Source organism: Pleuronectes platessa, chromosome 10, assembly GCF_947347685.1.
Source record: "Pleuronectes platessa chromosome 10, fPlePla1.1, whole genome shotgun sequence".
In the NCBI taxonomy this organism is placed as follows: Eukaryota; Metazoa; Chordata; class Actinopteri; order Pleuronectiformes; family Pleuronectidae; genus Pleuronectes; species Pleuronectes platessa.
In genome coordinates, this window is record NC_070635.1 from 9,158,049 (window position 1) to 9,179,510 (window position 21,462).

Genomic DNA, 21,462 nt, shown 5'->3' on the forward strand with positions numbered 1-21,462 from the left:
GATCTACTCCGTCAGTTATTAAGTTACAACTTGCTCACACTGGGTCATGAATTGGTCATGTGGCCTTAACCATCATAGTAGAGCAGCATAGCAAAACACCTCTGCATATTACAGCTCATTAAATATTGCAGTAACTTTGTACTCATGTGTGACTCACTGCATGACTGTAATACACAAACTGTCTCATAGCAAACAGATATGACCCGCATTCATTTTGATAGCTTGAAACACGTATACACACATAATGAAAGGAAAACAGACGTTTGTTTTTACAACTTTATTAGCAGTGAATGACAAGGGATTTCTAACATACGCTAAAGTTGTAGTATTTCTAGCACTGCTTAACACTATGTTGGTTCCTTCGTTACTATTGTGGTTTTTCCCTTTCGATTGTTTTTTGTTTTGGCATCGATGTCTTAACCATCGATCTTTTTCTTCAGGCGTCCTCATCAGCCTCCTCCTCGAATTCACCCTCCTCCTCAGCAGTGGCATCCTGGTACTGCTGGTACTCAGACACCAGATCATTCATGTTGCTCTCGGCTTCAGTGAACTCCATCTCATCCATACCTTCCCCTGTGTACCAGTGCAAGAAGGCCTTGCGACGGAACATGGCTGTGAACTGCTCGGAGATGCGCTTGAACAGCTCCTGGATGGCCGTGCTGTTTCCGATGAAAGTGACGGCCATCTTGAGGCCACGGGGTGGAATGTCACAGACGGCGGTCTTGACGTTGTTGGGGATCCATTCGACAAAGTAACTGCTGTTCTTGTTCTGCACATTGAGCATCTGCTCGTCAACCTCCTTCATGGACATTCTGCCACGGAACACAGCGGCGACGGTCAGATAGCGGCCGTGACGTGGGTCGCATGCGGCCATCATATTCTTGGCATCAAACACCTGCTGTGTGAGCTCGGGCACTGTGAGGGCACGATACTGCTGGCTGCCCCTGCTGGTCAAGGGGGCGAAACCAGGCATGAAGAAGTGCAGACGAGGGAAAGGCACCATGTTGACGGCCAGTTTGCGGAGATCGGCATTGAGCTGACCGGGGAAGCGAAGGCAGGTGGTGACCCCGCTCATGGTGGCGGACACCAGGTGGTTCAGGTCTCCGTAGGTGGGTGTGGTGAGTTTGAGAGTGCGGAAGCAGATGTCGTACAGAGCTTCATTGTCAATGCAGTAGGTTTCATCTGTGTTCTCTACAAGCTGGTGGACCGACAGGGTGGCATTGTAAGGCTCAACCACGGTGTCGGACACCTGAGGAAAGAAAACCCGCATGATTTCTTCAGTCCCATGATCTTAGAAAAGAGACCCAAGGCAAGGGAGACTAAAATTAAAAACCCAAAAAATCTCATGCTCTTTCACAAGGGGACGTTACCTTGGGGGAAGGCACCACACTGAAGGTGTTCATGATACGGTCAGGGTACTCCTCACGGATCTTGCTGATGAGCAGGGTTCCCATTCCAGATCCAGTTCCACCACCCAGAGAGTGGGTGAGCTGGAAGCCCTGCAGGCAGTCGCAGTTTTCTGACTCTTTGCGGACCACATCCAGGACTGAGTCCACCAACTCAGCTCCCTCTGTGTAGTGACCCTTGGCCCAGTTGTTGCCAGCACCGCTCTGACCTGGAGGGGAAGCAGTGACATATGAGCCCTTCTCTTTCCCAGTTCATAAAAGGCTGTAGTCATTCAGTAACGTAGGAAGTGTCTTTATTCCACTTACCAAAAACAAAGTTGTCAGGTCTGAAGATCTGCCCAAAGGGACCAGACCTCACGGAGTCCATGGTGCCAGGCTCCAAGTCCACGAGAACGGCCCGAGGAACATATTTACCTCCTTCATGAGAAAGAGGACGAGAGACAACAGGGAGAGAGAAACAGAGGAGAGAAAGCTCAATAACACAGGAAACCACAGTATTGAATGTTACATTTAATGTGTAAAATATATTCTCACATGACAGGAGACATGAGAATAGTAAATCTAATGTTGTGATTCAGCATGAAATGACCAAGCTGAAGTTATGCACCAACAATTCAGCCTTTATGTATAAACCACTTGATGAGAAGACAGCTAACCTGTGGCCTCATTGTAGTAAACACTGATCCTGTCCAGCTGCAGGTCAGTGTCTCCATGATAACTTCCTGTGGGGTCGATGCCGTGCTCATCGCTGATCACTTCCCAGAACTGCAAACAGACAATGGAAGGCATCACATGGCAGTTACTTGTAAAACAAAGAATGCATCTCTCCATTAGCAGTGCGGTTCATGGGACCGGAGCCTTTAAATGAGAAAAACAGCAGTGAGTTTGCTATTTTTTGGGGGGCCCTGATGAAAATCACAGAAGTTGTTCCCCCTTCAACAAAACCATATCTGAACTCATTTCATACATTGCAACCTCATACTTTCCACTGCTCCTGTCTGACGACTTAGCAGAAAGCAGCTCTTTCAGACGTCGAATGAAAAGGGAAGGGAGCACAAAGGGGCTTCAGATGACCCACCAGCACAACTCAACTCTATTTGAGTTCGCTGAGGACACCGATTGTCTACAGATCTGTATTCAAGTCTTGTTAGCTTTTTAAAGGACCACACTCAGATCTTTAAAAGTCTGTTTGTATTAAATCCCATAAGTGTGATAGTGACTGTTGCATACACAGTCAGCCAGATTTTTTTGTTATATCTCTCAACGCCATTTGTTTTGCTCATACAGCTTGTGATTTTCTGCTAACAGCAGCAGTAGGCGGATTTAGGGTAATCTGGGTAAGCGGGCCTAAAAGCAGCTCAGTACTTAAGAGATTTGGAGTCAGCTACAGACTGAGTATCATGACATTCAAATAAGACCATGTACAACAAAAATGACCAAGTGACCTTAATATGATGGAGACCAGAGCAGCGGGACTGAGAGCAGAGAAAATGGAACAGCTCAAAGACTGAGAAGACGACAAGGAGTTGACAGTGATGCGATGGATGAGCTTTCAGTCAAGAGTGAAAATAATCAAAGAGAAAGAATGGGGACGATAAGCAGGAAAGCAATGCCACGCCCTGACCTATTTCACCACAATGCATTCTCTCAGCAGCTCTCTCAATCATATCCACTGGACATTGGAATCAATGAGTCCTCAGGGAATGGAAACAAATGAGGATCCTCCCTGCCGGGCCACCAGTAACACCACAATGAACACACACAAAGCACAAATGATATTACATTTATTTGACAAAAGGGTGACTCATGTACTGCATTAACTGTAAGGCCAATAGAGCACATTACAATAGTTTGTTGAAGTTGGCATTTTGTAAAGCATCAGAGGAAAAGCCCATAAAATAAAGGCCCTATTATTCTTGTACTGAACTGAGACACTACCACCATTTGAAGATTAAGTCAGTGGTGAACCCAATGACATCACCCGCTGTGCATCAGCTGTTTCCTCCATTCCTCCCCCCACACTTCTTCTAATTTGGTTAGGAGATGGGCAGACATTGATTACAAAGACAGAGCCTGCCTCACAGGACATCAAAATCCCCTGTCAGCGGGGCATCACCACCATAATGATGGATTCTGTCAAATATGGGCCATGGTTCCTGCTGCTCTACAAACTATATTTTAATACCAGGGTTAAGAGGGGTCCCACTTAAGCATATGCTGTCTGCAGCATATGATCAGCTGTGAAACAAAAGGAGATGATGAGACAGGGATAGTGATGGGCCATGAAGGCGTTTTGGAGCAGACAGCATTTGTTGCTGTAAGGCTGGGGGGGAGATGTACTGTATGTTTGAAGAAAGACTGTGAGGCCCTGTATTGGGTAGAATCTACAGTTAAAGTATATTAATCCTAAATGGACACAATAAAAGGACTGATGGTGTCTCTGAGTTAGTGAACTGTCTCTTTTGAAGGGGAGACCCTCTTTCTTATCCATGCCACACCCTTTCCACAGCTCCCCTGCTTTCTCACCAGTCTGCACCCACAGCCTGCAGAAATCACATCCGATCAATATTCTGCTGCGGATCCATCTGCCATTAAAGGGGAGACAAAAAAACACTGAATGACCAGACCTCATATCCCAGCTCACTCTTTGTCTGGACTAGCGAGACAAAGAACCCAGAGGACTCCAGTGTCTGTAGGGCTCGGACAGGGGGATTGTACCCCCCACTCTCCTCTTCTTTTTCCCACAGACATTGTCTTGATAGACATTGTTAGCTGGATCCAAAGGGATGAGACGCAGAGTGATCCCCCTGTTATATGTCAGTGCGGGCACGGGCACGGTCCGCGGCTCCGCACCCACCGTCCAGTTTCCGCAGTGCACGAGATCCACAAAGTAAAGCGCAGAAAGACTAACGCAGTGACATTTTACTATTCAGAAAAAACGAGTGTACAATGGACAAATCCGATTTTGGATGTGTTTACATGCACAAAAGTGTAATATGCATTAGAGGTATATATTTGTATTCATGCACCAAAGCAACAAATGGTTCCCGTTGTCTTTACATTAAAATATAATCAGGCACATTATGAGTTGTAATGTTGAACAAGTCTAATGATAATATTCTTGAGAAACAAAGGGGTGTGACAGTGACAGGAGGTAATTATTTTCTACAGGAACACATTCATTCTTGACACTTATATTGTCTTACCTTGGCACCGATCTGGTTACCGCACTGGCCGGCCTGGATGTGCACGATTTCCCTCATTATAAATGCGAGAGTTTCACAACAATGACGAGCGGGACCGTTCTTCTTGGCGAGCACGAGGAGCGGCACACACAGCGCAGAACTGGAGCGAGCGCAGCACAATGACTTTATAATGTTGGAGCGACTCCAGAACTGGGCTGAGTACACACCCCCAGACGCGGCTGCCGGGCACGCTGATTGGCTGAGAGGACTGTCCCACAGCCGACAAGAGGAGGGGGAAGATAAGGAAGAGGAGAAGGAAGAGGAAGAGGAGGAGTGCTGCAGATCAGGGAGTAAAAATGGGAGACGGATTGACATTCAGAAGCTGGTGGCCAGTAACGCCCACATGGATGTTTTACATATGTAGGGCCCGAGCCGGTGGGAGGCCCTATTGTATTTTATATTTTGAAGGATTTGTATTTCCCTTTTGGGGCTTTTCGGGGCCTTGACATGCTCAAAATTTTTACCAAATGTACCAAACCCGAAAAAGTAATTGTTTTCTGGAAATGGCCGTGGGAAAATGGCTCAAAAGCACCATCCAAGGAAAAGCCCCCTCAGTTACCTATCTATCTATCTATCTATCTATCTATCTATCTATCTATCTATCTATATATCTATCTATCTATCTATCTATCTATCTATCTATATATCTATCTATCTATCTATCTATCTATCTATCTATCTATCTGCCAGTGTGGAGAGGGCAGATGGCAGAAATAGCTGTTTGAAGATGGGGGTCAATCAGCCAAAGCCTCAGGGTTTAGGCCTGACCCGAACCCAAAGGACCATCACGAGTGGCCTTTAAACTGTGACATATACTAGACTGTAATAATCAATGAATAATATGTTTCTCTGATCATAACTCTATACTGACTGCACTTTGACCTTTACTAGTCAACTGAGTGTGAGTTAACGAAAACACATGCTAACTGTGTGCAGCTAATGAACAGCCACACTGGATTAAATGGCTACAATCATCTGCTTTTCATTGCTGCTTTTCCATCTGACAGCTACTTAGGTTGCACAGAATGGCTGACCACACAATACTTTGTGTTTGGCCATCTCTCTAGGATTAGACATCTTTTCGGGTTCTGAAGGGATAAGGCAGACAATAGGCTAATTCCATGTTATCTCTTGCATAAATGGCATATGACTTTACAAATTATGAAGAGGAAGTCACGGCACCAGTAAGATAATATTTCTGTCTGTCTGTCTGTCTGTCTGTCTATCTGTCTGCCTGTGTGCGTGTGTGTGTGTGTGTGTGTGTGTGTGTGTGTGTGTGTGTGTGTGTGTGTGTGTGTGTGTGTCTATCTGTCTGTGTGTCTGCCTGCCTGCCTGTCTGTCTGCCACTGGCAATGACAATGGATTCTATGGCTACGATAGTGGGGGTGCAATTATCACCGTCGACCACTAGATGGCGCGGATCGGTCGTCGTGGCTGCAGTGGGAATGGGCGTGGTCAGGGTCTTTTCCTCCGCTGGCTGACATTCTCGTCATTCCTGTCAACGGTCACTACGCGAACGACTCGACGTGAAACACATCGAGATTTTACTCTTTTTAAAAGGTCCGTGTGGATATTAACCAGTTTCCGGTAAGTAGAACCGCGCGTCGCCCTCTTCCCACCGTTTAGTTTGAGTGGTTCGCTGCTGTATCTTGTACCCGTCGTTTTTTTCTCTTCCCATCAGCGCATTGACGCAATCGACCCAGACCCGGAGCCGCAGACGTTTAACTGCTAGCTAGCTAACGTTAGCATGCGAGTTAGCTGTCTATTCGCACCGTTGCGCACTTCTACAAGTGTAATAACGCATCTCGGGCGGTGTTCCCCGAGCACCGAGGTGTTTGTACAGCTCCATCGGTTCCTTGTTCGGTTTAAATCATCTTCTCCACGGAGCCCTGCGTTGTTGTTGTTAGGAGGAGGGGGCGGCCATTCAGGCTCATAGTAAAAAAAAACTGCCCGATATGAGGCTTTGGCCTAAGTGACACAGACACGGGTGGATTATTGGATTATTGTCTGTGAGTCGTGACCAGACACCTCTACACCTGAGCAACTGTTCAAAATAATTACAAATCCTTTAGATAACGACGCCCAATATGTCAGTGAATGTTTAAATGTAAATGTTAGCCTTATCCCATGATGGTGCCACTGATTTAAAATGCGCACACGGACCCATGAACCCGAGGAGATACCATTTTACAATTTAAAATGTAACTTTAATGGCGAAGTCTATAAATAATCATGATGCCATCTTGTATTTAACTGATCAGTAATAATGATCATACTTTGACAAAGTCTTGAATGTATTTATTCCTCTCAAATCAGGAATCAAGATGTTCTACACCTGTGGACCCAATGAAGCCATGGTGGTGTCCGGTAAGATGCTTTTATGTTGTAATGTAATGGTAAAAGAATCTTGTCATTTTCTAATTTGTTTATAATCGGTATTAATCTATTGTATTCAAAACAAGAAACAAGACAGTTTATTCCCCCCCTTTATTATTTAATGTCACTCGATGTAAAGTATTTATGTTTACAGAAATATATTTGCTTTAAGACTCTTGCCATTATCACATTGTTGTATAATTATTCCACACAGAAAGATTAGAAAACCAGAATAACCCCTGTTGGGTAAATAAAACACTGTGTTGTTGTTAGAAACCACTGCAGGTTATTGTTGTATACATAATAATAGGGCGTTATATAGACATAGTAAAATGAGACAAATTTGTGTACAGAGGAACTGTGTACTAGTGTCATGTGATTGTTGTAATCATGACTTTTGATAAGTGGATCTTGTGCAACACATACTGTCAGTTTAAAGTAAGATGGGAGTTTACCCGCTTGCTGAAATGTGCAGTTTCAAACGGTTATGAATGTAAAGCAGTACTCGCGTTGTAGTAATCCAGGGATGAAATGTCCTCCACCCAGCTCCTCTACACAAGGAAACTTGGCTGAGTATGGTATTTTAATGTTTATGTTATGTGCCCCCCCCCCCCCCTCTTGTCTCCAGGCTTTGGCCGCTCTCCTCCTCTAATGATTGCTGGAGGACGAGTGTTTGTCCTCCCGTGTATTCAGCAGATCCAGAGGTGATCCACTTTTCTTTTCTGTCTCTGTTTCCCTTCTCTACGAGGGATAAGTCCAACCCAGCTGCCTGACCTGATGTCAGTTAGTTACTGGGCAGCTGGTCAGTAGCAGGAGGGCTGATTTGATTTCCTCCTCCTGTCGTTCTTGATATCTGTTTTATGTTTCCACTGGTTGTTTTTCAACAGTGGGGTGGTATCAATTATCAATTGGGGTCAATTGATATAGTTATCATTAATACCCAAATCAATGGGTATTAAAATGTGTATATTTAATCCTAACGTTAGCTAGTTATTTATCTTGCTCCTCTTTTATTATGCTCTCCTCCCCCTCTTCCTCAACTTGAGGCATGGCTGTATGAGTTTGGCTCCAATTTATATTCAAGAGCGTGGTCTTTCATTTTGATAGGATAATTTTTTCATTTCCTATTCTGATTTGGTAATGCTTACCTTTAAAACCTCGCCCTTCCATATCGAGTTTCCTGCTGTGCTGCCTTGCTCTTGGTCATAAAGGTTTTTTGAACTCATGATATATTTTTGCTGCAGAACAGTCCTGTGTTTGAGTTTGAGTCCCTCTCCTCACACTCGGTCAAAATTAACCAACCAATAGAATGTTAAATGCCAGGTTTACAATGTCCTTAAGCGGCAGTGACTGTTAAAGCAGGTTCAGAGGATCCCTCTCCATGACAGATCACTCAAATCAAGGGCCGAGTATTTACTTTTGATTAATGACATCAAATATATTTGGCAAACTCTTGAATATTTACTACATGGGATGAACGTATTGTTTTTTTTGCCAACTTATTGCTTCTTTTCCATCTGACAGCTAATTAGGTTGAACAGAATGGCTAACCACATTATACATCTTGTTGATTTGAGCAGTAGCAGAACAAGCATAAGCGAGGGTGGGGTGATTTGTTGTTTATGAGGGGAGACTAAATTGAAATGATCAGATAATGTCCTTACAATGAAAGACAATGCTCTTGAATAGAGGAATAGGACACGGCCAACTCCATACTGCTGCAGCTGCATATACGCCACGGTGTCACCACGTGTTTTTGTTTAAAAGCACTCTGTAGAGTCCTGTTATTGTGACTCCATGCCATTACACTCACTGTGATGAAACATGTAAATAACATAAGCACTACTCTTCTTGTATTTCATCTCTTACACTCCTCCTGATATTTTATGCCACAGAATCACACTCAACACCCTGACTCTGAATGTGAAGAGTGACAAAGTCTACACCCGCCATGGTGTCCCCATCTCTGTCACTGGCATTGCACAGGTATGACATGGATAAGACAACAGAAACAACATGACTTATTCTAAATTGAGTCAAAAATTGCATTACATTTGTTTTTCCGCAAAAAGTTAATTGTTTTTTAAATCAATGCTCTATCTTTCTCACTGCCATTTGTTAAAAGCTGCTTTATAACATTTCCTTTCCTGTCTTCTTACAGGTGAAGATCCAGGGCCAGAACAAGGAGATGTTGGCCACCGCCTGTCAAATGTTTATGGGGAAGTCTGAGGGGGAGATCGCCAATATTGCACTTGAAACACTGGAGGGACACCAGAGAGCCATTATTGCTCATCTGACTGTTGAGGTTTGTACCGACATGGACACTGACCTAACCACTAAGTGACATATACTGTATTGACACTAACTTAACCACAAAGATATATATAAACTGTATGAAATGCCTGTAATAAATATATGAATCTCTTTGTGCAGGAGATCTACCAAGACCGTAAGAAGTTCTCCGAGCAGGTCTTTAAGGTGGCCTCCTCTGACTTGGTCAACATGGGAATCGGTGTTGTCAGCTACACACTCAAAGATGTTCATGATGATCAGGTACTTCATGTCTGTTCAGCCTCAGGGTTCGGTTCTGTGAACAGAGATGACACAAATCTGATGATTCTATTACTGGAGCAGCAGGAATCTGCAGTGTCACTGTAAACCCACATCTTTGTTGTATAGAAGCTTTTAGCCGCAGATGAGTTCCTCTCTTACAGTAAAGCATTTAAGGGATTTATATTGAATCACTGCATAAGTGATGAATTAGGCCTTGGCCCTAAGTGCTTCCTTGGTAACCACACCATCTCTTGTCTATGTTTGTCTAATGCATCTTTTTATTGCCTTGTCTTATATTTGACCGTCACTGTTTCCCTGTCTGTCTGTCTCTGTCTCCTGCAGGACTACCTTCACTCCCTGGGTAAAGCCAGAACAGCCCAGGTGCAGAAGGATGCCAGGATTGGAGAGGCTCAGTACAAACGTGATGCTGTCATGAGGGTAAAATACCCTCTGTGGTTCTGTCCTGTCATTTGACCTGTTTGCTCATGTGGATGGTCCTTTTACTTAAATATATTTCTCTGATGCTCCTGTTGATTTACAGGAAGCTAATGCCATGCAAGAGAAGGTGTCTGCTCAGTTGAAGAATGACATTCAGATGGCAAAAGCCCAGAGAGACTTCGAGCTGAAGAAGGCAGACTACGACGTTGAGGTCAACACCAAGAAGGCCGAGTCAGAAATGGCCTATCAGCTTCAGGTACAGTCAACTGTTTATGACCTGATCTTCTAGTGCTATGCTGACAGTTCACACATCCTCAACAGGCTTTTCCTAAGCTGGCTAGTCAAGTTTGTATCGAGAGGAACAATAGAATATGGGATCTGAGTTTAATTGTTCTTCTCCTTTCGTCACCAGGTGGCCAAGACCAAGCAGCGCATTGAGGAGGAGAAGATGCAGATTCAGGTGGTGGAGCGGACACAGCAGATTACTCTGCAGGTTCAGGAGATCATCCGCAAGGAGAAGGAGCTGGATGCCCAAGTCAAGAAGCCGGCAGAAGCAGAGAAATACCGACTGGAGAGGCTGGCTGAGGCAATGCGGTGAGTTTTAGAGTATATACTGTTGTCTCACATAATGTGCAGTCACAGAAGAGTCGCTCATTCTCTGTTCTCTCCTGCAGCCTGCAGCTCATCATGGAGGCTGAGGCCGAGGCTGAGTCCATCCGAGTGAGTGCTGCCACTTCTCTCTTTCTATCCTTTTCTGTTTCACATTTTATTCCTCTTTGTGAGAAATGTTTGATATATTTCCTCCCTTTTCAAACTAATTTGTCATATAGCTGCTACACTTGCTCCCTGTGGTTAATTAAATGTCATTTTAGCTCTCTATTCCTTCCATCGTCTTACCAAACATCAGCAAGCTCAGGACTGGTCACCTTGTGCCACTCTATTGTAAGTCTAACTATAATTTGTGTGTGTGTAGATGAGGGGTGATGCTGAGGCTTTTGCCATCGAGGCCAAGGGTCGTGCTGAGGCGGAGCAGATGACCAAGAAGGCCGAGGCCTTCAAGCAGTACAAAGATGGAGCCATGGTGGACATGCTGCTGGAGAAACTGCCACTGGTCAGTCAGGCTGTCATGGGTGGATGAAGGGATAATGGATAAATAATGTCAGAGTTGCATGATTAAATACTGTGTTTATTACAACGTATACGATATTTAGTTATACAAATCTCACCTTAATTTTGTTTGACCTGCAGATGGCAGAAGAGATCAGCAGGCCCCTGTGTGAGGCGCAGAAGATCACCATGGTGTCCAGTGGCGGCGCCGAAGTGGGAGCAGCCAAACTGGCCGGAGAGGTGCTGGATATCATGACCAGGCTGCCAGCCGCTATAGAGAAGCTCACTGGAATCGACATCTCCCAGGTATGCTGGAGTGTTTGTGTGGGGGACTGGGAGGTAACGTAGGAGGCTGAACCACTGGGGCAGGTGGTTCATCATTTCATGGTTTCTTTCATTGCTTTCACAGGCTGGAGCCCAAGTCACCCGCGTGCATTAAGAACACAGGGAGAGTCGAAGTTATCGGGGAAGAGGCGTCACCGTTATTCATACCAGGAGCTTCACAACCTATCTGATCGTCTGAATACATGCATGTGTTTCACTTGTGTGTCTCTTTTGCTGGTTCCTCCTGTATTTAGTCTTGATGAATTTTTTGTTCCTCCCCTGTGTGGTTCATGTTCCTTTTCCTGGTCCGAGTTGTCGTTTGTTCTGCTGGTTATAGCAGAAGCAGCTTCAGGGGTTTGGATTATCGATGAAGCTGCTTTGTTTGCCCAGAGGAGAGAAAAGCCTCCGCCCTCTTTAGTCAGCGTTAGTCTCAATAGAAGTTCCTGTCTTTGTCTTTTGATACTTGACTTTCAGAATAAGTTCTTACTGCATTCAGACTCATTTATCCCTGCACTGGGACTGAGTCAACAAACTCTTGGTCTTTATTTTTTTATTTTTAACTTTTTAATGTGAAACAGGTTTATTTTCTCGGTGCCTTTCAATTCACTAAATGCTGTTGAGCTCCTTTTTATCACAGCATGACCTCATAATATTGTCAAAGGTCGTATTGTTACAGTCAGTGTAGTTTTAACTTTGTTTTGTGTTTATTATAAAAAAGTCCGACAGGGCTGTGGAGGTCTTCGTGGTAACTGACTTCTTAACTGGGCCCAAAATCATATCAGTTGTCATGCAAGTGGAAGGATTTTGTTTTTTGGGGGGGAGGAGAAGTGGTTGATGGAAACGAGATATTGAGGTTTCCTGTGAAAAGCAACGAAAGTAGGTTCCAGTGGAAAGTTTTCTTGTGACACTATATCTTTGCTGCAGTTTCTTCTCTTGTGGTGATCATCATATGACGAGAGTAAAGACGCACCATCACTTATTAACCTACTAACCCAATTGCTTGCTGCCTGGAGTTTGAAATGACACACATTAGACAGTGTGATTTATCTGTGGTAGTGAATTTTATATTGATGCTGGGTTTGGAGGAGCTTGGCTGGTTTCTGTCTCTTTGCTGAGGGAGGTATTGAATCACAGCCTCTGATTGGAGGCCGACTTCTTTCTTTTTCCTCAGATGTCTTTGTATCTGTCCAAAGTTTTCCAGCTACCAAGCCTTATGCATTTAGTTACCCTCAAGTGCCTGTTGAAAACTCCCCAACAGCCAGGTCAAGTTGGCTTGTTCAGTAATGCCTATTACACCTTTGTCAGGGAAAACTTCTGATTTCTAACCATAAGCCATGAGCCATCAGGGCTGTAGACGAAAGCCAAATCAGTTGATACTGCTTTTGTAGATTCTTGTGACTAATCTTTAACAAAGTGTTGTTGCATGTTTGTCTCTTAAATTGATATAAGAAGTTATAAAGTGTGGAAGTCTGATGCTAGTGTCAAATATTAGAAGATGGAGTTAATGTTCTATGATACCGAAGAAGACAATAAAATATGATTAATCACAGATACTTGTTGGTCTCAGCTTTTGTGCGCCGGCAACATCCAGTGGCCGGAGGCGTATTGTTTTCAGTCTGTGGCCAGAGGTCAAGGTCACTGTGACCTCAAACTATTTTTGTTGCCCCATGAAAATGTTATTTTGAGAACGCCTCGAGAGAATCCTTTCATATTTAACACAAATTATCACTTTGTCGGATTAACTGATTACATTTGGGTGATCAAAGGTCTGGTGGGCGAAGTGTTACGAGCACAGGGTAGACATTTTAGATTGACTTAAAATTACTAAATCAAAAAACTTGAGTTGCAGCCCTATAGCACAATTTGATTTATTTGAAAAGGTTAACTTTATTAAAACATCTACAAAAATAGACGACACAATGAATTACAATGGCTTCAAGGTAGCAAGCGTTCTACAGAGATACAGAAGACCCCAAATGTAACAAAGAGCTTTCTATATATTAGTAAAGGAAATTACAATTCTGTCCTTATTATGTACAAACTATAATGTTCAACTTCAAAGAATCTAAAAGGATGAAGTCAGACATCAAGGAGTGTCTAAGTACATACAGTATATATATATATAAAAATAGGGGTTTAGTTGAACTACAGTGTATCAAAAATGACTTAAAATGACACGACCATTCACAATTAGTAAACGTGGGACTTACTAATCTCCATCACCTCAGGACTCACAGTGCGATACAATCAGTAAGGTAGATGCATCGATTCTACCGCGGTCAGCTTAATGTACGAAACACAACGCAAGAGGCTGATGTTCACATTCACACTAAAACCAGTACCAGCATCCCGTTGCCACCGACTGTGCTCCTCGAAATGGTTTGATGAGTAAACATAAATTCAACACACTGACAGTTTCAGAACAAAAAAGGGTTTCATACATCTGACATGAGATGAACTGGTGGTTCCATTCCATTTTCTTTTTTCCAAAAATAATATTTTACATCCAATGGTTTGGCAACGCCTTGGTGGAGAGGATTTAAAAAGGCAAAGAGATTATGTCCTTTTATAACAGACATCTTGCGATGAGTGTTCATCTCCACAGGCAGATCACTGAAGGTAAGATGCTTCAGAATCCACATCGACAGGAATCATATCGTATCAGGCCCCTCGGGCAGAAGAGTGTCATCGTGGCCGAGGGGCGGGTTTGTAGGATTTAAAGTGCAGCTGATTGTGGAATTTTACATCTATTCTTGCCTGGGTCAAAACCATACATGTGTGTGTATATATATATATATATATATATATTTAAAAAATCACCAATACACCTGGAGATGCCCGGGCGGCTGTTGCTGCTGGCAGCTTTGTCTCTCTGCTCCAGTTTGTGCGTCACATCTGGATCGGCAGCGGCCGGCTCACCTCGTCTGAGCCTTTGTCCTCGGAGCTGAGACGTCTTCTTGGCAGGGGACAGTCTTTTCTTCTTAAAGATGGGGTTCGAGTACTTCTCTGACTACAATGAGGCATCTGTAGCAGAGAGAGGGGGCGACTGGTGTCTTCGTTTTGATGACGGGTCGTCAGATATAGTTCTACACTGCGGAGTTAACCGTCAGCCATGTCAGAGTGTTAAGATCTTCTCTTGTATTAATCTGTGTCGGAGATCATTGATCTCGCTGATGTAAAGTGGGCGATACATACTATTAATACTAAGACAATCCCTGTGTGTGTGTGTGTGTGTGTATGTCTAGAGTGAAGAAAAGTCATGAATCCTTACACCTGTTCATTTCTAACTTGCTGTGCTCACGGTAAAAACTATTTCAAACATTTTAGCTTCTGCAACTTCCTGCATTTTCTACAGCACTGAATCCCCAGTAAAAGAAACCCTGCTCGTACCTAAAGTATCTGAGAAGAGAGAAAGTTCCTATGCACACTGCACCCACCACCAACCACTGACATGTAGCTCGGGCTGTTTAGTATCTAAAGCTGAGATTAGCTTTGCTTTTGGGGTTGAGGTCTGAAGAGGAAATCAACCGAACCAGCGGTGCATCAGCCCCACCCCCCTCAAAAACTACTAAATAGAAAAGCGAACGACCCACTTCACCCTCTCATCTGTCCCTGCTGTGCAGCACCTCCACCACACTGACCCAGAAGCTAACCCCCTGCAGCAAGGACGCAAAAACGCACGAGAAGTTTCCCCTCTGTGACGTCCTATCTCATTCCAAAGATTCTCCGAGTCGCTCTTTACACCATGTTCATTGCGTCCTCGGTGAGGAAGGAGTGGATGTCGGCGAAGGATGGGCGGAGCTTGCAGTCTCTGTTCCAGCAGCTCAACATGAGCTCGTAGAGACCCTGAGGACACACGGCTGGCCTGCTCAGATACACCTGCAGGAGAGATAGAGCAGGAGAGAGAGAGAAACGAAGGGGTCAAGAGATGAGTGACAGTTTTTTCAAAGTCTGGCAACTTTTTATAAATATTACATCCAATAATAAGTATCCATCCAATATCTAAATTGCCTATCCTTTGAGGGTCATGGATGGAGCTGGAGCCAATAACCGATACATTGGGCGAACTTAGGGAGAACATATAAACTCCCCACAGAAAGACCCCAGCCAAACGATTTAAACCAGGAACCTTCTTGCTGCGAAGCCACAGTGCTAACAAGGAATAATAATAATGACATTTACTCATGAATGCAAGCTATGCATCATATGTGTTGGTAGATATGATGGTTGTGTTTGCTGATTTGTAGATAAATACGTCTTAAAATCAAGTCACAAAAGTAAAACTATACAAATATTTATCTGTGAGGATCAACTTTGTAGCTTCTAACATCTTCATCAGCTGAACAGAGCACAGCCACTAGAGGGCATCAGGTATCTTGAAGTTCCAGTCATGTGAGGTTTTACGACTCTCAGTGACATGTATTACACTGTGAAGCCAAACTAGAGCCTGGTGAGAGAACATTTTAGAAGAGAAGAGTACAAACAGTAGATTCAACTATGAAGATGCTTATTTTAAAGTCTGCTTTCTGTCTTCTGGAAAACAAAAGAATGGAAATTAAAAGAAGTTATATATCAGCTGCTCCTGTGGTGTGTGTGTGTGTGTGAGATGTACCTGTCTGCCCTGGTCTCTGAAGAACTCGCCAGCGTTGTCGATGACTTGTTCATCGGTGAGGTTGGAGTACGGCTGCTCCTGACAAACGCTCAGCATCTCCCACAGAGTGACGCCGAACGCCCACACGTCGCTGGCCGTGGTGAACTTACCCTGGACACACACAACCACACAGATCAGCTCCATCGCCTTCAAGTATCAAAGTTATTCTCAAGACGTCAATTCTTGATAATATCATTTAAAATGGAATCATGTCCCTTGTTCCTTCAGTAGTTAAATTCTCATCAATAACTTATATGAACCATCCTTTCCCGTCCTCTCACCATGAGGATACACTCCCAGGCCATCCATCGTATTGGCAGCACCGCTCTGCCCTGGATCCTGTAGTAGTCTCCTGCGTACAGATTCCTGCTCATGCCAAAGTCGGCGATCTTGATGCCGCGCTCGCCCCCCCGCTCTTCCCCGCTCTCGCCCTTCTCGCCTCCGACCAGGCAGTTCCTCGTGGCCAGATCCCGGTGCACAAAGTTGAGGGAGGCCAGGAACTTCATTCCTGAAGCAATCTGGCTGGCCATGGAGATGAGGGCTGGGTAACTGTGGGTAAAGACGGCAGATGGAGGGAACAATAAATAAATCACTAAATGGCCGTGTGTGCATTTCCATGTGTGTGTACGTGCAGACTCTAGTCTCACCTGATGGTCGGGGTGTTGTGTGACGGCCCCGTCTTATCCAGGAGCGCTCGGTGGGACAGATACTGGTTCAAGTCTCCACATTCCATGTACTCGGTGACCATGCAGAGCGGGTCGCTGCTCACACACACTCCGAGCAGCCGGATGATGTTCGGGTCCTTCAGGCGAGAGAGGATCTTCACCTCCTTCAGGAAGTCATTCCTACGAGGGCGCAAGGGAAAAGTCAGATTCATCAGATCAGAGACAGAGGGATAAGGAAGGAGATAAAGCAAAGGACTGAGAGCAGATGAAAAAACACACTTTAGTATTCAAGCTTCATCAGGCAACACGCTTTACATTACTACTGAGTACATACCAACATTACAGAGAAAAACATTTCCGATACCAATATATTGGCCGGTTATATATATTTTAAAAACGCAATGATTCCTGCGATGTCATTATCAAACCCATATGGATGTATGTAATGTGTAATGTAATTGATGCACAACATTTTACAATTCAACCATAAACCTTCCATTAATTAAATTAAAAGAAAAAAACGAATATATAGAACATATATCAGGATAATACACATTTTTATCATAAATCTAGAAACACAAATACACTTATTTTCTCCATTGTTTATTCTGTAAATTAGAACTTTCCATATCAGCGCCTGTTGTCAAACACACACACACTGACACCAGTCTCTGTGAAACGCTCACATCGGCAGATTTTTGCCAGCCAACTGATAACTTGGCCGAGCTCTAGAATCAACACCCTGGTCTGTAGCTCTGTGGTTCTCCGCCCCCTCTGATTTGTTTTGCTGGTCAATATGTTTGTGTTGCTCCAGCCCTCTCTGACCTTCCATATAAACCCTGCAGACAACGGCTCCTCACACACGGGCCGACTCTACCTGCCAAGCACAAACTGTGTGGAGAGCCAAAGTAAACAAGCAGCTGGTGAAGTGACTCTAACGTTTGGAAAACCACAGAGAGGCAGATACTTGTGCTCTCGGGTTCTGAGGGACCAAACCAGAGTACGAGAACTTTTGGACGTCTCTCCTTTGCCTCTGCAGGATAGGTTATGCAGAAGGAATGACGGGAATCTGATTACTGACACAGCAGCAATATAATATGATGGCTGGTTGTTTTGGAAGCTGCTGTCTGTCCTCTGAAGGTCACATGTAACCTCAAAATCGCAGCTGGAAGTAAAAATCCTGGTACTTTCCCCCAAAATCACCTTCGGTATTAATAACCAAATATTGATTGACACCTCAAAGAAGTCTATCAAATGAACTCCTGTCTGTCACCGCTACATATTAGGCTGTAATTAACATGATACATTTATCAGTGAAGCAGCAATTTTTTGATTAGTTGTTGTTCAAAATACAATATAGAAATGCCAATTTCAACTTCACAGAGCCCAATCCACTGATCCCATGTACAGGTCAGTGCTACAGAGTGTTTTTATATATCAGAAATAATGTGAATGAAGTTGCAGCTTGATGAACTCATGAGAAACTGTGAGAGAGGAGATCAGCTGTTAGAAGAAAAACTGTGAATGAGTGCAGGCTCAGCTGTGGCTGAGGTCACTGACCTGGCGTTCTTGGAGGCGTCTGGTCGCAGTATCTTCACTGCTACCAGAAGAGGGCGACCTTTTCTCACGTTGAAGGGGAACTCCAAGTTGGGAAGGTCCTGAGGGTTCTCGATTTCACACAGGTGCACCTTCAACCGAAAACATGCACACATCGTTAAAGCACAATTACCCTTACACACACACATACACACACAGACATGCACACACGGAAAATATTTTCAGATTATTTCTCACCTCCCCAAACTGCCCCTCTCCCAGTTTCTCCTTGAAGATCAGACACTGGCGCGGCAGCTCTGGCAGAGGGGTGGCGTCGGCCCCCGGGCTCGAGGAGGCCAAGGCGGGTACGGCGTACGTGTTGTTACCGCTGACACCCTGCAGGCTCACAATGTCTGCCTCAGCATAGTGGGGGACGCTGGGTGGGAGTGGTGGAGATACAGGGGGAGAGAGGGAAGGGTAGGGAGGGGAGCCGGGGTAGGGAGGAGGCTCCTCGTGAGTCGGGGGGAAACCCTTCTCCATGTCCAGATCCAAACCACAGGCTGGAGGGAGAGGAGACAGACAGGATGGATGAATCAGAGGGATTATACCAAAAGAACTGGGTGATTAAAAACAGCTTTGCTTTGAGACACTTAATGAGTAAAATAATCAGATGATGACAACTTGTTATGAAGGGATAGTTTGGATTTGGGGAAATTCAATTTGACAATAACTAAAAAATTACTTTCTGAGATATATAGAAGTATAAATAGAAAGAAACTAGAATTGCCCTCAGTAGAGCAGATACATCCATCAAGGCCCCAAAACTCCACACACTCAAAGATATCTGAAGGTTCAGTCCAGTATGTTCAACTGGGATCTTAGTTAAAACTGATTCGTCTGTTACATCAAGCAGAAGCTCATTCTGTCACAGTGTTTCCTAACTTAATTAGAATCCACTGACAAAAAATAACTAATAAATAACTAATAAATGATTAATTAAAGCTAAGCTCAACACAACAATGAGCATTTGAACAGACACCAGTGTGATGACAATGATCTAAAATGACAGAAACCATTTTTAAGGGGGCATTAAATACACTTTGGCTTCACTTTTGTAGAGCAGCCATGTTGTCTATCTTATAAACAGTCTTATGGGATAAGTAAAAAAGTAAAGTAAAAACTTTGACCTGCTGGTGGCACAAACTAAAAACTCAGGGGAGTAACCAAACTCAGTAAGATTCTCCACAGTTGTTGAGATATTTCAGTTGACACCAAATGGTCATAGGGAAAGACACACACTGCAATCGACAGACCCACAACACAGGCCTGGGTAAACAAAGGGGTCTGAGTTTGTCAGAGTCTGTGTTTGTGTTCAAATTCCCCGAATACCAAACTTACCCTTTAGACAAAGCACGAGTCATTTCGAGTGGTGAGTGAAGGAGAGAGACTAACTATGTGAGTAAGAGGAGGAATGATGAAGGTCAGACACATGCAGAGTAGACTCATGCTACAGTGTATAGGACGTCTTCTCTTCTAGAGTGGACTACATGGGCGCCTGTGACACCCCTGCTCTGGATAGATAAAGACGAGAGTCAGGGGCCCCTCCAGGCTGAGGCGGCCTGGTCCAAGGTGTCTTACCCTGGGGCACATTGAGGCTCTTTTCCTGAGCCTGAGCGGTGCCGGGGACTACCAGGGGTCTTGAGCCTTTTCTGTGATCTGACAGGAGCAGGTGATAGGCTGGGTTGTTTAACAGCAAGGCTGGGAGGGCACACACACGTAACACACACACACACACAAACAGGCACAAGACGAGGTGGGGGTACACACGGGTACCATGATATGGATCACACACACGAAACAAAGTGGCACGTGACACAAAACACAAACACACAAAACAAAAACAATAATAACAACCGTTAGCATGACAATGTTAGCATATCCATTATTGTAAAAGGAGAGGAGGCGGGTTGCATTGACACATGGAGCACAGAACAGAAGAGTGAGATCAGGCAGAGTTACATCACTCAGGCCACAACCAAACACAACACGAACCAGTGGAATAATGTTTCTGTTACTGGTGTTATTTCAGACTCTTACAGGCGCCCAGTAAAGACACATGCAGACCTCCTGTGGTGCATTGCAAGTGAAGGAATGCCTTTTCTTTCTTTACTCCTCTTTTTCTCCTCCCTCTTTTCTTTTTCTTCCCTTCTCTCGGAACAATAGCTCTTTTGTGCCCCCTCTGCGCTGTGCATCCTGTTAGAGACGCTCTCCCTGGCAGGGTGGTTTGATTTACTTTTGCTTGGTGTGGTGTGGTGAAACATCAGAATACCAGCGTTTTCTTGATTATGCATCGCCACAGTTTTCTTATTGATATGACCGACAGAGACCGCAGAAGCACAGACATGTGCATGCAAATTAACCAATCTGTCCAACCACATGCACCATTGTAGTAAATTAAATACTATATGGATTTTTCCACATTTTCCACTGACTCCTGCCAATTGTGTGCAGCTGGTTCTAGATCAGTGTCTGCCACCATGTATTCATCATGTGGTATGTTTTATTTGACGGCAGCATGCCGACATATTTTCATATTCAAGCTACTGAATGGGTTTTATGGAGAGAACCGCTCAGCTATAAGAAATGCATTGGACCCAGTAGCTGCCAAACGTAGCTATGAATGCACTCTGTCGTTTGTGTGTGTGTTTAAATTACCTGTGCTGTCTCTTTGGTCCCTTGGTCGGAGCAGGGCGCTGGGTTCCTGGTACTCGCCCTCTCCCTCCCTGTCGTGGTCACGGTCGTCAGGGAAAGTATGGATGCGCTGGTAGCGGCTGGAGTAGCTGTGTGTGTTGTTGATGACCACATTGTCCATGGGGACTGAGAGGTGGACCCGCAGCTCGTCACCGGAGAGGCTACCCTGGGCCTGTAACGGCACATGTGATAAAAGTGCAGTGTTTGAATCCCTCAAGCAGATGGTGATCAAACAGTGGAATCAGCCTCTAATCTTCGAAACAGTTAGAGGTTAATGTGAAATGATTCTCCACATGGAGATAGAGGGGTCGTCTGCCAAGAGACGCACAGTTGTTATCTCAGCTCGACATTAATCATTTTAACTTGGTTAAAGGGGCAGTTTAACTTAATTGTATAGTTAATGACACTGA

The 21,462-nt window shown here is 44.4% G+C and overlaps 3 protein-coding genes across 6 annotated transcripts in view; 1 reads left to right on the top strand and 2 right to left on the bottom strand.

Moving 5' to 3' along the window:
* Positions 1-262: 262 nt before the first annotated feature.
* Positions 263-4,786, bottom strand: tubb5 (tubulin, beta 5). The gene is made up of 5 exons (XM_053433253.1): positions 4,613-4,786; positions 2,063-2,171; positions 1,713-1,823; positions 1,371-1,615; positions 263-1,249 (listed from the first exon to the last, which is right to left on the bottom strand). The coding sequence occupies exons 1-5, from the start codon at positions 4,667-4,669 to the stop codon at positions 437-439; spliced, it is 1,335 nt and encodes a 444-aa protein (XP_053289228.1). The 5' UTR covers positions 4,670-4,786; the 3' UTR covers positions 263-436.
* A 1,295-nt stretch (positions 4,787-6,081) lies between these two features.
* flot1b (flotillin 1b) lies at positions 6,082-12,998 on the top strand. The gene is made up of 13 exons (XM_053433254.1): positions 6,082-6,238; positions 6,968-7,018; positions 7,656-7,731; positions 8,923-9,013; positions 9,189-9,332; positions 9,461-9,580; positions 9,923-10,018; positions 10,122-10,274; positions 10,431-10,612; positions 10,693-10,738; positions 10,992-11,129; positions 11,267-11,431; positions 11,535-12,998. The coding sequence occupies exons 2-13, from the start codon at positions 6,976-6,978 to the stop codon at positions 11,562-11,564; spliced, it is 1,284 nt and encodes a 427-aa protein (XP_053289229.1). The 5' UTR covers positions 6,082-6,238; positions 6,968-6,975; the 3' UTR covers positions 11,565-12,998.
* Positions 12,999-13,301: 303 nt separating this feature from the next.
* The window catches only part of ddr1 (discoidin domain receptor tyrosine kinase 1), a 47,291-nt gene continuing 39,130 nt past the window's right edge, over positions 13,302-21,462 (bottom strand). For 3 of the 4 annotated variants that reach the window (XM_053432810.1, XM_053432807.1, XM_053432806.1), the window contains 8 exons: positions 21,017-21,224; positions 19,940-20,059; positions 18,560-18,861; positions 18,326-18,453; positions 16,748-16,945; positions 16,382-16,649; positions 16,062-16,211; positions 13,302-15,328 (listed from right to left, as the gene is read on the bottom strand). In XM_053432810.1, the coding sequence (XP_053288785.1) occupies positions 15,188-15,328; positions 16,062-16,211; positions 16,382-16,649; positions 16,748-16,945; positions 18,326-18,453; positions 18,560-18,861; positions 19,940-20,059; positions 21,017-21,224 (1,515 nt within the window). In that variant the 3' untranslated portion in view covers positions 13,302-15,187. The remainder of the gene's footprint in view (positions 15,329-16,061; positions 16,212-16,381; positions 16,650-16,747; positions 16,946-18,325; positions 18,454-18,559; positions 18,862-19,939; positions 20,060-21,016; positions 21,225-21,462) is intronic. The other variant, XM_053432808.1, reaches the window with a different exon arrangement.

Excerpts from the sequence above, each read along its gene's own strand:
- tubb5 (XM_053433253.1), bottom strand. The coding sequence starts at position 4,669 with ATGAGGGAAATCGTGCACATCCAGGCCGGCCAGTGCGGTAACCAGATC. Across the intron at positions 2,172-4,612 it reads GTAACCAGATCGGTGCCAAG|TTCTGGGAAGTGATCAGCGA; the intron begins GTAAGACAATAT and ends GTCTGTTTGCAG. Across the intron at positions 1,616-1,712 it reads ACCTGACAACTTTGTTTTTG|GTCAGAGCGGTGCTGGCAAC; the intron begins GTAAGTGGAATA and ends CTTCCCCTCCAG.
- flot1b (XM_053433254.1), top strand. The coding sequence starts at position 6,976 with ATGTTCTACACCTGTGGACCCAATGAAGCCATGGTGGTGTCCG. Across the intron at positions 7,019-7,655 it reads TGAAGCCATGGTGGTGTCCG|GCTTTGGCCGCTCTCCTCCT; the intron begins GTAAGATGCTTT and ends TCTTGTCTCCAG. Across the intron at positions 10,613-10,692 it reads AGGCTGGCTGAGGCAATGCG|CCTGCAGCTCATCATGGAGG; the intron begins GTGAGTTTTAGA and ends TCTCTCCTGCAG.